We start from the raw sequence: 12,527 nt of genomic DNA, 5'->3' as shown, positions 1-12,527 counted from the left end.
GTAGGAGATATTATATGATGATATCTGACAGCTGCTCATTGTGTTTCTAACACATAAAATAAATCTTCAGTTACATAGTTTATGATGTACAATTGATAAAGGGGCAGCTCAAGCCCCCCGAAACGCGTAACATGTTACTTTGGTGTTTGTCTTGAATAAAATGTTTTGCAAAAACATCTTCTGGATCTGTGTAGTCCTTCATACATTGGTCCGAACATCTGCAATTTTCAAATACCTTGTCCCGGGACCCTTGTTTTGCCTATTTGGTTGGTTGTGGCCCTCACGCATGATAATGCACTACGCACTGCTCGGTGCTTCTCTGCTACTGTTTTGTGATTTTCCAACAAGATGGCATGAAGCAAGTTTTCCTTTTTCCTCCAAGGAGAGATTATTTGCAAATTCCTTACCCTACGATAGAACATTTTACACATAGAGTTGATGGATTTTAACCCTTTTTATTGTTATCATGGTTGCATATGGTTAATGAATAGAGATGAGCGAACAGTAAAATGTTCGAGATTCGATATTCGTTTCGAGTAGCCCCTCAATATTTGACTACTCGAATCGAATATCGAACCCTATTATAGTCTATGGGGGGGAAAATGCTCGTTTCAGGGGTAGGCAACATTCGATCAAATTATACTTACTAAGTCCACGAGTGAGGGTTGGGCTGGATCCTCCGAGCAGTCTTCTCCTTGCAGCGTCCCCGCGGCATCTTCCGGCTCTGAATTCACTCAGCCAGGCATCGGGCCTGGGCAGAGCCGACTGCGCATGCCCGCACTACAAGCGGACATGCGCAGTCGGCTCTGCCCAGGCCCCATGCCTGGCAGAGTGAATTCAGAGCCGGAAGACGCCGCGGGGAAGCTGCACGGAGAAGACTTCTAAAGGTAGGAGAAGAACCAGCGTTGATTGGCCGACTGTATAGCATTCAGCCAATCAATGCTGGTTCTGCATCAAACTTTTCCATTCGAATAGCGAGTGGTACTCGATCAAGTACGAGTATTTCGAATACCGTAGTATTCGATCGAATACCTACTCGATCGAGTACTACTCGCTCATCTCTATTAATGAACAGCCTATATCAGTGGTTCTTGGGCCCTCCACCTTTATAATTATTAGTACTACCAAGGAAGTTGTATGTCATGGTATTAGCATGGAGGATTCTATCTTTTCACTGGCTGAGGCTGATCTTGTGATTGTTCTCCATAGCCTTTGAGTTATTCCACTTTTGGAGATACTAGGTTAATAGTATTTTCATACATACTGCCATGGCCTTAAAGATAAGTCTCTAATATAATTTCTGTGGTTGTCTGACTCCTCCCTCATCCATTAGCTGTTCTCAGAGAATGGAGCAGGAAGCAGACAGCACTGTTCTCTGTGTAGTGGTCGAAGTGAGTCACTGCAGCTTAATATCCGTTCATGTCAACAGGAGCAGTAGCTGATCTGGCCATATTTTAGCATGGACCTCTGAACAATAACCTGATCATATGGTGTCCTACTGCTGGAAGTCCAGGGATGATCTTTGATCTATGACCATCAGCAAATGTTCAGTTACCCTGCAGAGTCAACACAGGAGAAATGACTGGGCTGTGCATGTATTGGATGGACAGAATGCATCAGACCCTTCAGTGCATGTTCTTTGCCGTCTTCTGTTGCAACTGAAAACAACAGGACATTAAAAGGAACCATAGCTTGATAGTGAGATGATGGGTGATATATATCTCAAGCATGAGGCAAGCTGTGGGCGGTTTCCTATCTCTGTAAGATGTGGTCAGGAGAGTATATTTGTTCAAGAACATGTCAAACCTCTAAATATCCGAAGTTGCAAAAATATCTTGTAGGTTACAAATCATTCTAAGAGGAATTCCTTGCAGAAGGGCAAAGTATATCATAGTAGACCCCGTGCATCTTATTAATATTCCAAGGAAATGGTTGGAGAATTCCTTGGAATAGATATTGGGTATACGTCTTTAATAGGGTTTCTGCAGGACAATAGAAGCTGATATTGTTCTCTGGAGCAAGGAAATGCAGCATAGTCAGTGACCGACCGCTACAACAGAGATGAACGAGCATCTTATGATACCCCAGCAGCATATACTTATCCTTAAAATATCATGCACTATATTATTGCACTATGTATTATATTGTTTTAGTGCAAACCATTGGTAAGTTACAGGGCGTTGTTGCCACGTTATGGCCCAAATTTATATCATGGGTGTGTAAAGAAATTGTCATATTGTGGGTGAGATGTCATCAGCTCAAAAATGATATGCAAGTCGATGCTTAAAGAAGATGATGACTTCCTCAGATCTTTGTCCTTGACAGCTTTTTAGCCAAGAGCATACACATATTTCATAGGCCCCTACAGCGAAATGTAGTAAAGGACACTGGCCCTTGATGTTTGATTGATTCTGAACACCATGGGGGCGACTTATTAAGACCAGCATATTGTATGCCAGTCGTAAAGAACAATCGGCTCAGAGTGAAATTAAAGGGATCATCCGGTTTCTAAAATTGATTGCTCAATTTCGGACCCACAGGGTTCCAACACCAGGCCCACCACAAGTCACCAGTATCTAGACAGTGCATTTCGCGGTATTGTGTGCTGCTCACTTGCCGTACCAACTGTAGCGGCGGATACAGGTATTGCAGTGCTGCCGCGTAGCTTTCAAGGATAGAAAAGGCCATCAATCTTTAAAAAACGCATAAATCCTTTAATATGCCTAATAATTTTGACATGTGTCAGCTGGTCTGTGCTCCAGAAATTGAAATCGATGCCTCACCTCCTTGCCCACTTTTCAGAAAAGTGCAATGCAAAGGGGATCCCCTATACAGCTCTAACAGATAAAACTTGCTCCCTGCAGCCACCACTAGGGAGAGCTGGTGCATATGAATAAATAGGTATACAGTCAGAGCTCACTGTGCTGCCCCTAGTGGCTGCTGCAGGAACATGCACTGAATTAGTGCTGGGAAGCAGAAGATCTGTACCAGGCCCCATGGGCCCCATTGCAGTTACATGGCATATATACATAATAGGTAAGGCACTGTTTTGAGCTGTGACCTGTGACTAAAGCTTAGCTAAAGAGTAGTCCTCTAATATAGTAATAAAATAACAGCAAGTTATAGGGCTGTATATATAGGGTACCTGCTAAAGCTTCTGCATTGGGTTACAGGGGAACTGCTTTCCTATTGCCTCCAGCATTCATTGATAACACAATGTACTATGGTTAGGTATAGGTGCATAGGTTATAGGACTGATGTTGTTAAAGGGGTATCTAACAATAGGTCATCAATATGTGATTGGTGAAGATCCAGGACCCCAACAGATCAGATGCTCAACATGACTTCACAGACTAGTGACATCACCTGAACACTGCAGCCTCCTCAACAGCTGATCAGTAGGGGGCCTGGGGGCCCATTGATCTAATATTGATGACCTTTCCTAAGAATGCATCACCAATATTTAACTGCAAACCTTCTTTAACAGCATCAGTCCCATAAACCTTCCCCTATATGCAAAGGCGTAATCTTGATGCAATATCTCTCAGCACCTGCTCCCCCCCCCCCCCCCCCAGTATCTGGTGTGACTGTAACCTCTACTCTCCTTATTGCTACATCATTGCCTACAGTGATAATTTTGTTACCTTGTTTATAAACAACTTGACTTCACCTTAAGGAAACCTTGTAACCAAAATACTGTATAAACAATTGTAATGTCACCTCTACGGATCCCCTTACCCCAGAGCGCTGATACCTGGTGCCCTCCCCAAGCCCCTCTCCATTATAACCTATCACGTTCCTGTAATCCTGCAGCCTAGGATGTTGGGAGTGACCGGTATCCATTGTATGGTGGGTGTAGTTGTGCCCTCCAGCTCAGCTATGATGCATCGCACAGATTCCCTTCTCTAAAGGGACAGAGGCTCCGTTACAGAATCTATTAAAGTTGTGGACAAAAAAATCCGGCGTGTAGAATTTTTTCATCTAGAAAAATAATGGACAGCAGAAGAGAAGCCCAATGGACATCATTACATTCAGTGGGGTCTTTTGGGCTCGTTTGGTGTCCATTTCTTTAAATCTTTATCTCTTCCATTATTTCCATTGTTTTCCTTATAACAAAGAAGCAAGGAATGCAGGAGCACCAATGTAAACACGTCCTTAGACGCTAAAGAAGTCCTCCGTACACTTCAAATGTATATCAGACAATTTCAGAGATACAGATCCAAAATCTATTGTGTATGTGCAGCTCCTGACTCTTCCCAGATATTAGATATAGAGGATCGTACATTGGGACTTGTCCAATTCATTGGTTTTGGAGCAGAAAAACCTCAATAAGCTTTCTCCTCTACCCATTCTCTCTTGACCCCCTATACACAAGATCAAGAGAGGCTGCAAATAAATCCACCAAGTTGCATTCTCTTATAGTTGCTTCTGACTATAAGAATGTTGGATTGTCTTGATATTTGCTACAGACTTGTATGGAGAAGACCATTAAGCCATGGCCTCATATGACACCTCCTCTATCCATCAGAGGAGGTCCCAGCGGTCAAACCTCAACTAATCCAATAGTTATCTCCTATACTGTGGACACCCCATTAATTGAACACATTAGGGGAACTTACTGCTCACCCTATGCTAGAATCAGTAGGTGGGATTATTTGTGGACCTCTTTGGAGCATGGACTTTGTTGCACTATCCACTTTCTTCTTTTAGTGTGACCACTTTTTACGACAGGGGTCAGAATGGTCCCAACAGTATTACTATAACACCAGAAATCTGTTCCTGACTGGCGTAGGTTTCAATTCTGGCACACAGGAGTGACGGTGAAATGCCAATGACATGTCTGCCTTTGATATTCGGGCTTTACAGAAACAGAGTAGCTCTCTGAGTCACGCTGTTTCAGTAACTCCCATAGAAAGTGAAAGGGAATTATGAAAAGAGTGTAGAAGAGTGAGCTATGTTGTTTCCATTATGCCCATTCACTTTTATGGGAATTACAGAAACCGCAGCGCTCAGAGAGTTACGCTATTTCCGTAAACCCTGCATTTCGCCGTCAGCGATGTCACTGCAAGTGACAGAACCTGGAGAGGAGGGCATTCAATTTAAAGATAGCTGTAAGTCACAGAATTATGGTGCGCCTATAGATATGCCATAAACGTCTCCCCTTTAATAAATTCCCCCAATGAGCTCTGCTACATCTGTATCCCCAAGAATCCAACACCTAAGCAGTGGCGTACACTGTATTATGTATACATGCAACATCCTGGACGTGAGTTTGTCATAGTAAAAGTGCACTAACAATGCAGTGCTCAGGAAAACCTGCGTCAGCGTAGTACAGACTACCATGAGCGGTGCCTGCATTCTGCAGCAAATACAATTATACAGTTGTCAGCCAAGGATTCTCTATAGTTTTAGAACACCGTAAGATACAAGATAACACGACATATTTCGGTACATATTTCAGCCCTGCTACACCCATCGTGAATCACCCGAAAAAAACAATGCACGGATTGATGATAAGTAATACTTACCCGCTTTCGTCTATTTGGAGCAACTCAGCTTCTTCATGCCCATCACTGCCATTCTCCTTGGTACCCCGCGCTGTCACACTGCAGCAACCCATGGCAGGACAGTTGTGGCACCGCACTGGTCAGCAAGCCCTGTAAGCACATCGGCAAGTGGTGGGGAGATACCAGATTGACTCACACATCCTTCCTCCTACAAAACACAACCGTGTGGAGAGGGGGAGCTGGACAGAGACAATATGCTAGAAAATTCAGCAACCGGTAGTGTGAAATGGAGAGAGCTTCCTGTTAAGTTCAAGCTTGTTTCTCTTTCCTGCAGATTGAGATGACCTGAGGGGGGAGGGAGACCGAACAAGTTCCTCAGTTTCAAGAAAGAATAGAACTAGTAGACAGGGCGAAAGGGGGGAGAGAGAGAGAGAAGAAGACCTTAACAAAGGAGTAAACGACTTAAGATTAACCCCTTTATACCGCCATAATGTGCACACTTAATTACGTGTCACTGCACAAGACTGTCCAACTCGGCTGCACCCAAGGGAGGGAACTAAGTCCAATCCCGGAGAATTGTCCCATATCATAAGATGTAAATAGCAGGTATAAAGCCGTCAGTGATATCAGCGCTGAGCGACACGTAGAAATAATTCTGCAAGTTCTAGGCTGTCAGGTATTTGCTAATACCGAGGTTTTTTTCTTTGTTAGTGTGGGTGGAGAATTACATTGTAGCGAAGATGCAACCAACTTAATGAATAAGTGGAAAATTCTTTAGAAAAGGGAGATTAGCACGAAAGTGGAAATTGAAAAAAAAAGTGTTTTTTTTTAACCCAATAGATGCCAATTTATAAGGACATGTATACATGTCTTTGAGTCTATTTTATTTTTCTTTTTGATTACTAAAGTTTCTTTGGTGATTTTGACATATTTTTATACTACGGAAGTATTAGCTTTAAAGGATTTGCTAGATTCTGGAAAAATCCTGAAGATTGAGTACCGTATGTACTCGAGTATAAGCCGAATTTTTCAGCACAGTTTTTGTGCTGAAAAAGCCCCCCTTGGCTTATACTCGAGTCAGCAAAAACAAACAAAAAAAAAACATTGTTTATTTTTTATTTTTATATTTTTTTTTAGGGGGGGGGGTCTATGACCAGCAGCAATATCAATGTATACAATCTCCCATACAATAGTGGGGGGGGGAAAAGCTTTAAAAAAAATTAAAAAATTCTTAATCCCTCCTCTCCCTAGACTAGACACAAAAGTAGAAAATGACTGTGAAACACAAACACATTAGGCATCCCTGTGTCTGACAGTGCCCGGTCTACTGAATATAGGGGATCTGCAGTGCTCCTGTTCCGTCGGGAAGGGGTTAATAGGAGCACTGCAGATACCCTATATTCAGCCAGACTGAATTCCAAATGGGGGAAGTAAAAACAGTCCTCAAGCTCAGGGAAGGGGGAGACAGACAACCAAAACACCCCCTCCCCTTCCCCTGCATCTACTGCACCCAAAACTCCGACCATTTTAATTTTTGAAATTTTCCAGTAGCTGATGCATTCCCCCTAGGCTTATACTCGAGTCAATAAGTTTTCTCAGTTTTTTGTGGTAAAATTAGGGGCCTTGGCTTATACTCGGGTCGGCTTATACTCGAGTATATACGCTACTTATTATTTCCATCATCTGCTATTCCTATTGATTTATTCCAACATAGCGGCCAAAACTTGACTTACTCCTGTGTAGTCTAGCCTCTGCTTTTTCCTCCAGAGACCCTTCTGTACTCATGGGGTCAGAAGTTGAGACCAGACACAACAGGAATGTGGATTGGTAAGTAAAACAGTGTCCTTTTCAGGCCTCTTTGAGCCTGCGTCTGATGTCACGAGCCTTGGTGGTCCGTCACAGCACGTGACATCAGACAGAGGCCTGAAGAGGACATTGAGTACTGGCGCCAGAAAGATGCCCAGGAGAAGTGAGTACCTTTTATGGCCTGTGGCAAGTAACAGGTGTGGGCAATATAAGACTCACCAAATAAAAAGGAGAGAAGTTGACTCAATCTTTGCCCTGTGTGTCTGTGTGTGCCACACTAAGCATGGAGAACAGAAAGAGGAGAAGAAAACTGACTGAGGACTTGAGAACCGAAATTGAGGGAAATATCAACAATCTCAGGTTACAAATCCATCTCCGGAGATCTTGATGTTCCTTTGTCCATGGTACACAACATAATCAAGAGGCTTACAACCCATGGGGCAGTTATTAAGAAACTTTATGGAAGACATGATACTCTTGTTACATCTTGGGGTTTTTTTATTGGAAAATAGGGATAAAAATACAACAATTAACGTAGATCAGGTTTTTACATCTGTTTAGCAGATCTGATTAACAAAGGTAAGAAATGGATGCAAATAGATATCCATCCACTTACATAGAGAATCAGTGTTAGGGTGGGTTCACATCTGCGCCCCGGTTTCTGCTTTCAGTTTCTGGAAACCTGGCAGACAGTGTCCGCCCATGAGCGCCCATCAGCGTTTTGTGGTCTCCGTGGCGAAACCGTTTTTTCAACCAAATACAAAGTCCTGCATGTCCGACTTTGTGTCCGGTTAAAAAAACGGTTTTGCCGCGGAGACCATAAAACGCTCGCGGGCGGACACTTTGCAAACCCATTCAAATGAATGGGTTTGAAATTGACTGCTGGTTTCCGTCTCCTGTCTAGTTTCTTGGGCAGAAGATGGAAACTGAAAGCAGAGACCGGGCTCAGGTCATATACTTTGTGTGGTGGCCATCCATTTGCTTCTGATTTTTGCATCAGCTATTTGCATTCATTAAACAGATCTGCTAAAAGGAGGTTGAAAAAACGTCATCTGAATGGAGCTTTAGATCTATCACAAGTCTTTTCCATAAGTAATTTACATGTAGGTAAACAATGTCTAATAAAATATAGATATGGATGAATACGATAGATATTACCCGTTTTCCCAAAGCACCATGTGAAATACAGATCAACACCATTAAAAGGGTTATATGGGATTGAATAAAAGGGTCACATTTTTTTGGTGGAAATAGCGCCACTCTTATCTGTAGGCTATGTCTGGTAATGCAGCTAATTTCTAGACACTAAAAACTGAGGTGTAGTATCGGGCACAACCCATCGACAAGAGTGGCGCTGTTTCTGGGGGAAAAAAAGGACCTTTCTTCTAATCTCATTAAAAGGATTGTCCGGTATTTGTTAAAAGGAATTTGACTCCATCCCCAAAAATATTCAACTGTTCCCACTGTGTTATCGAGCGCATTACAGTTAATAACAACCTAGCTTTATACAATATGTCTAGACTTTCAGAAAAACAACTTTGACAATTTATGCAAATTAAGCATTTGGTGCACTGGGGGCGGGCCTCCAGCCCTGGCAGTGCTGCTCTTGTTACTGTAGTAGAATAGGTGATGTTATAGTAGTGGGAGGATTTACATTTACTGCATAAGGTGGTGCAGGAAGGAGATTGTAGGGATCTTAGTGGAAAGAGCAATGCGCCAGGGAGCTGAAGACCTGCCCCTAGTGCACCATATGCCTCATTTGCATAAGACTTGTCTCTCTCTAAATCTACAAAAGTGACATATGTAACAAAGGTTTGATGTTTGTCACTGTAATGTGCTCAGGTAACACATGAATATGCTTGAGGGAGATGGTGCTAATATACACGCAGGTCCCCCAAAGCCCCAAAGTTACCTGCGCAGAGGGCACCTGGGGAGGTCCGAACTCTTGTTGCTCTGATTCCTCTGCTGATGTTCTAACTCATTATTATGGCTGACTTCAGTGGTATAAATAATGTCTTGTGGTCCCCGGTGCAATCTTTTGTCAGGGGGCCCCTACCTCATCCCTACAGTGAATTCTTGATAGTGATGGTCACGGGAGCTACGGAGTTTAATCCACCTTAGTGTGGTTAGGGGAATCTGTGGGTCTCCTTGGTTTATGGGCCAGATGGAAGCTGCAATCTCAATACTGATACCAGTGCTGATGGGCCCCCTAAGGCTCCTGGGCCCCAGTGTGACTGCACCCCCAAAAGTTACACCCCTGGCTGACTCCACTCTACTCAAGGAGCCCGAAGAGATGTTATTTTCACTGAGAGTTGGAGCAGCTGCCTAGGGACTGGGATGATAGTATGAAAGCTTAACCAATGCTGGGAATGTATTTGTGAACCTATTAGTCCCTGTATAACCCCTTTAAAGTGGTTATCCAGTTTCTAATATTGATAGCCTATCTTAAGAATAGGTCATCAATATTAGATGTTTGAGGGTCCAACAAATGAGACCTCCACAGATCTTCTGTTCCAGGACAGGACAGATCCTGGTCATGTTTACATACTGCAAGCAACACAGCTTCCTTATCGTACAAACTGTGGTCACGTCTTTGGATAGTTCCATAAGTGTCAATGGGGTATCAAACCTACTGCTACAGTTCATACAGTTAGGGATCATTGTGGCTCCTGTTCCCAAACAGCAGATCTGTGGAGGTCTCTGCTGTTGAACCATCACAGATCTAATTGTCACGACCTGAGTTCTTGTGATTGAGTTGTGTGTTTTTCTGGTGGGGATTTGATCCGGTGTTCCGTGGTCTTTTGGTGGTTTCCTTGCCATTGGACCATCTGTTTGTACATTTGGTATTGGCCTTCGGAGTATACCTGAGGTTCTTTAGAATGAGCCTCGGGTGTTGGTCGTTACCATTGTCCTATTGGATACTTCTGGGGCCTGTATAAGGGGAAGGCTGGCTCCACTTCTTGCCAGTTTTCGTTGTATCCAACATAGAATTCGTGGCTCAGGAAGGAGGAGTGTTTTTGGAACGATAGCTGACTTGGAAGTGGTGTGAGTGTTGCCTTGTGTGTGAGTCTGGTTTTGCCCTCCACACTTCTACTCTACCCTGTCCTTCAGTTCTGATTGCCTGCCACTGTATTGGTGTTTGTGAGGAAGTTTGGGTTCCAGTTTGTTTTGCCCCAGTCCTGTGTTAACCCTTTCCTCACTTCTCCACTTTCCCTCTCCTCATTCTCTTGATGCATATTGTGTTGTGCTGCATGTCTGTTGTCCAGCACTTCCCATCCTCTTTGTTTGTCTGCAGCTGCACCTTGGTTTCTGTAGGGGTGACCACCTTAGTATCCCCAGTCCCTAACTCTCTTGTAGCTCTCGCCCTATCTGTCGGCTAGGCCTTCGTGTTAGAGAGCCAGGAGTTGTCGTGGCCAAGGCTAGCTTGGGAACAGCTGACCACCACCCGCAGGCAGGGCCTAGCCAGCCGCCGTAGTGTCAGGGAAAGTCTCCCGCCCCTGTTTCCTTAGCAGTGCAGTCTGCAGTCCGGATTTTGGGTCTAGGCATAGACACGGACGTGACACTAATATTAATACCCAATCCCAAAGATAGGCCAACAATACTAGAAACTGGATAACCTCCTTAACATGTGTAAATCATAAAGTGGCCTGTGTAACATAAAAATATTTCAACACAATAAATACAAATTATTAAAAGTATCACAAAATACTGTAAAACACGATACATAGAAGATGAGGACATGAGCACCAGGAAACAGATTCATCACATTGCAGCACATAATCTGCTCGTAAACTGATTTTATTGCATTTTTTGGGACTCAGTCCTTAGAGGACTCCAAGGGTTTCTCGTCATTGCTTTCAGTAACTTCTAGACTACTGAGTGGCCTGGCATCTTCAGGTTCTGGACAGGACATTGAGCTGGAATAATGAGGTTTCTGTCCATGGGTTAGTACGGAGCTGGTGGTTACAATGACATCAGTTGTGCTCCTTTTCTTGTAATGAGGAGTTTTTCTGCCGATAACTCGAAATTTTTGTGGACCTGAGAAGGATATCCTGGCTACCGGGGTCTGTTGTTCAACTTTTCCTCTTGTTTGGCTCATCTCTGTTACACTATAATTTTGAAGGCCATCAACATTTTTGGCTTTCTGTCTTCTTGAATAGAGAGTTAGGCTATCAAGTCCTGTCATATTAACGGGTGTCATTGCCAACATGGCTCTCTGAGGAGATCTTGTAATGGCTCGTTTTGCTACAATGGGGTTACTGTTCTCTGCAGTAGGTTTTAATGGCCTACACGGCTTTTCTAATGGCTTCACTGGTCCACTGAGGTTTTCTGGTGGTATGGTCTTCTGAGTCTTAACAGGACTGCTGCTTCTAGGCCAGTAGAATTTTATGGTCTGCTCATTTGTCTCCCCATTGTACAATAGTATGAACTTGCTTAGAGTATTTAGGGGTAAAAGTCGATGGCCTTTTACGTTTTTGTTGAAGATTTCAAGAGCCAAGTCTATGAAAGGAAAAGAGGAGAAAGCTTTTGTGAAGTAGTAATGAGAAGAGAGTATGTTCAAAAACAAAAGTTTTTGGATGAGTTTTTTGTAATGGCCACAAGTTTTTTACTTGGTTTTTATGAGTTTATTGGAGGTTTAGATGAAGTTTTTAGCCTACATTGACCTCCATTAAGACAGCAGTGTGGATTATGTATTGATTCCACACCGACAATAAGTAACCAAAATGCAGAATGCTTAGTATCTAATTCACATTTTTGATTTTTGCCTACAAAACTAGATACTAAATTCTTCAACCCACACATCGTAATTCCTACACTAGGTATGTGAATACATCATGGGCCAATGGAAGATGCTGGCCGGTCAGAAGAACCACCTTACTTTTACATCATGTAGCAGTCAGGGGTGCACAGAGGTAAAGTTGGGAACCTCCAAAGAGACAAACAGAAATGTCCTCGTTGCACACCAGATAAATACACTATTTGATGCAGGTGACCCTATGTAGAACTGGGTTTGTATGCTGGGTTCTGGTGACTCCCATTAATTAGGAAAGAGAAGGCACAAAATTCATTATGGTAAGAAGGCAATGTTCAACCAAGAAATCTTGGGTCCTGGCATTCATATGGACCTAAACATTGCTGAAGACCAAGTTCACCCCACCATGATGGAAGTATTACTTAATGCTGGTGGCCTATTTCATCAACATAATACATCCT

At 43.2% G+C, this 12,527-nt stretch overlaps 2 protein-coding genes across 2 annotated transcripts in view; both read right to left on the bottom strand.

The window, feature by feature from the left end:
* LOC142210493 (putative pleckstrin homology domain-containing family N member 1) overlaps window positions 1-5,802 on the bottom strand; it is a 41,015-nt gene extending 35,213 nt beyond the window's left edge. Inside the window, exon 1 of the mRNA XM_075279682.1 lies at window positions 5,529-5,802. Within this exon, the coding sequence (XP_075135783.1) occupies window positions 5,529-5,620 (92 nt within the window). The 5' untranslated portion in view covers window positions 5,621-5,802. The remainder of the gene's footprint in view (window positions 1-5,528) is intronic.
* A 5,328-nt stretch (window positions 5,803-11,130) lies between these two features.
* The window catches only part of TTLL10 (tubulin tyrosine ligase like 10), a 37,796-nt gene continuing 36,399 nt past the window's right edge, over window positions 11,131-12,527 (bottom strand). Inside the window, exon 11 of the mRNA XM_075279673.1 lies at window positions 11,131-11,813. Within this exon, the coding sequence (XP_075135774.1) occupies window positions 11,131-11,813 (683 nt within the window). The remainder of the gene's footprint in view (window positions 11,814-12,527) is intronic.

The sequence above is a fragment of the Leptodactylus fuscus genome, chromosome 6 (genome assembly GCF_031893055.1).
Source record: "Leptodactylus fuscus isolate aLepFus1 chromosome 6, aLepFus1.hap2, whole genome shotgun sequence".
NCBI classification, from domain to species: domain Eukaryota; kingdom Metazoa; phylum Chordata; class Amphibia; order Anura; family Leptodactylidae; genus Leptodactylus; species Leptodactylus fuscus.
Note: the sequence above shows the minus strand (reverse complement) of the source record. Positions and strands in the feature narration are given on the sequence as shown.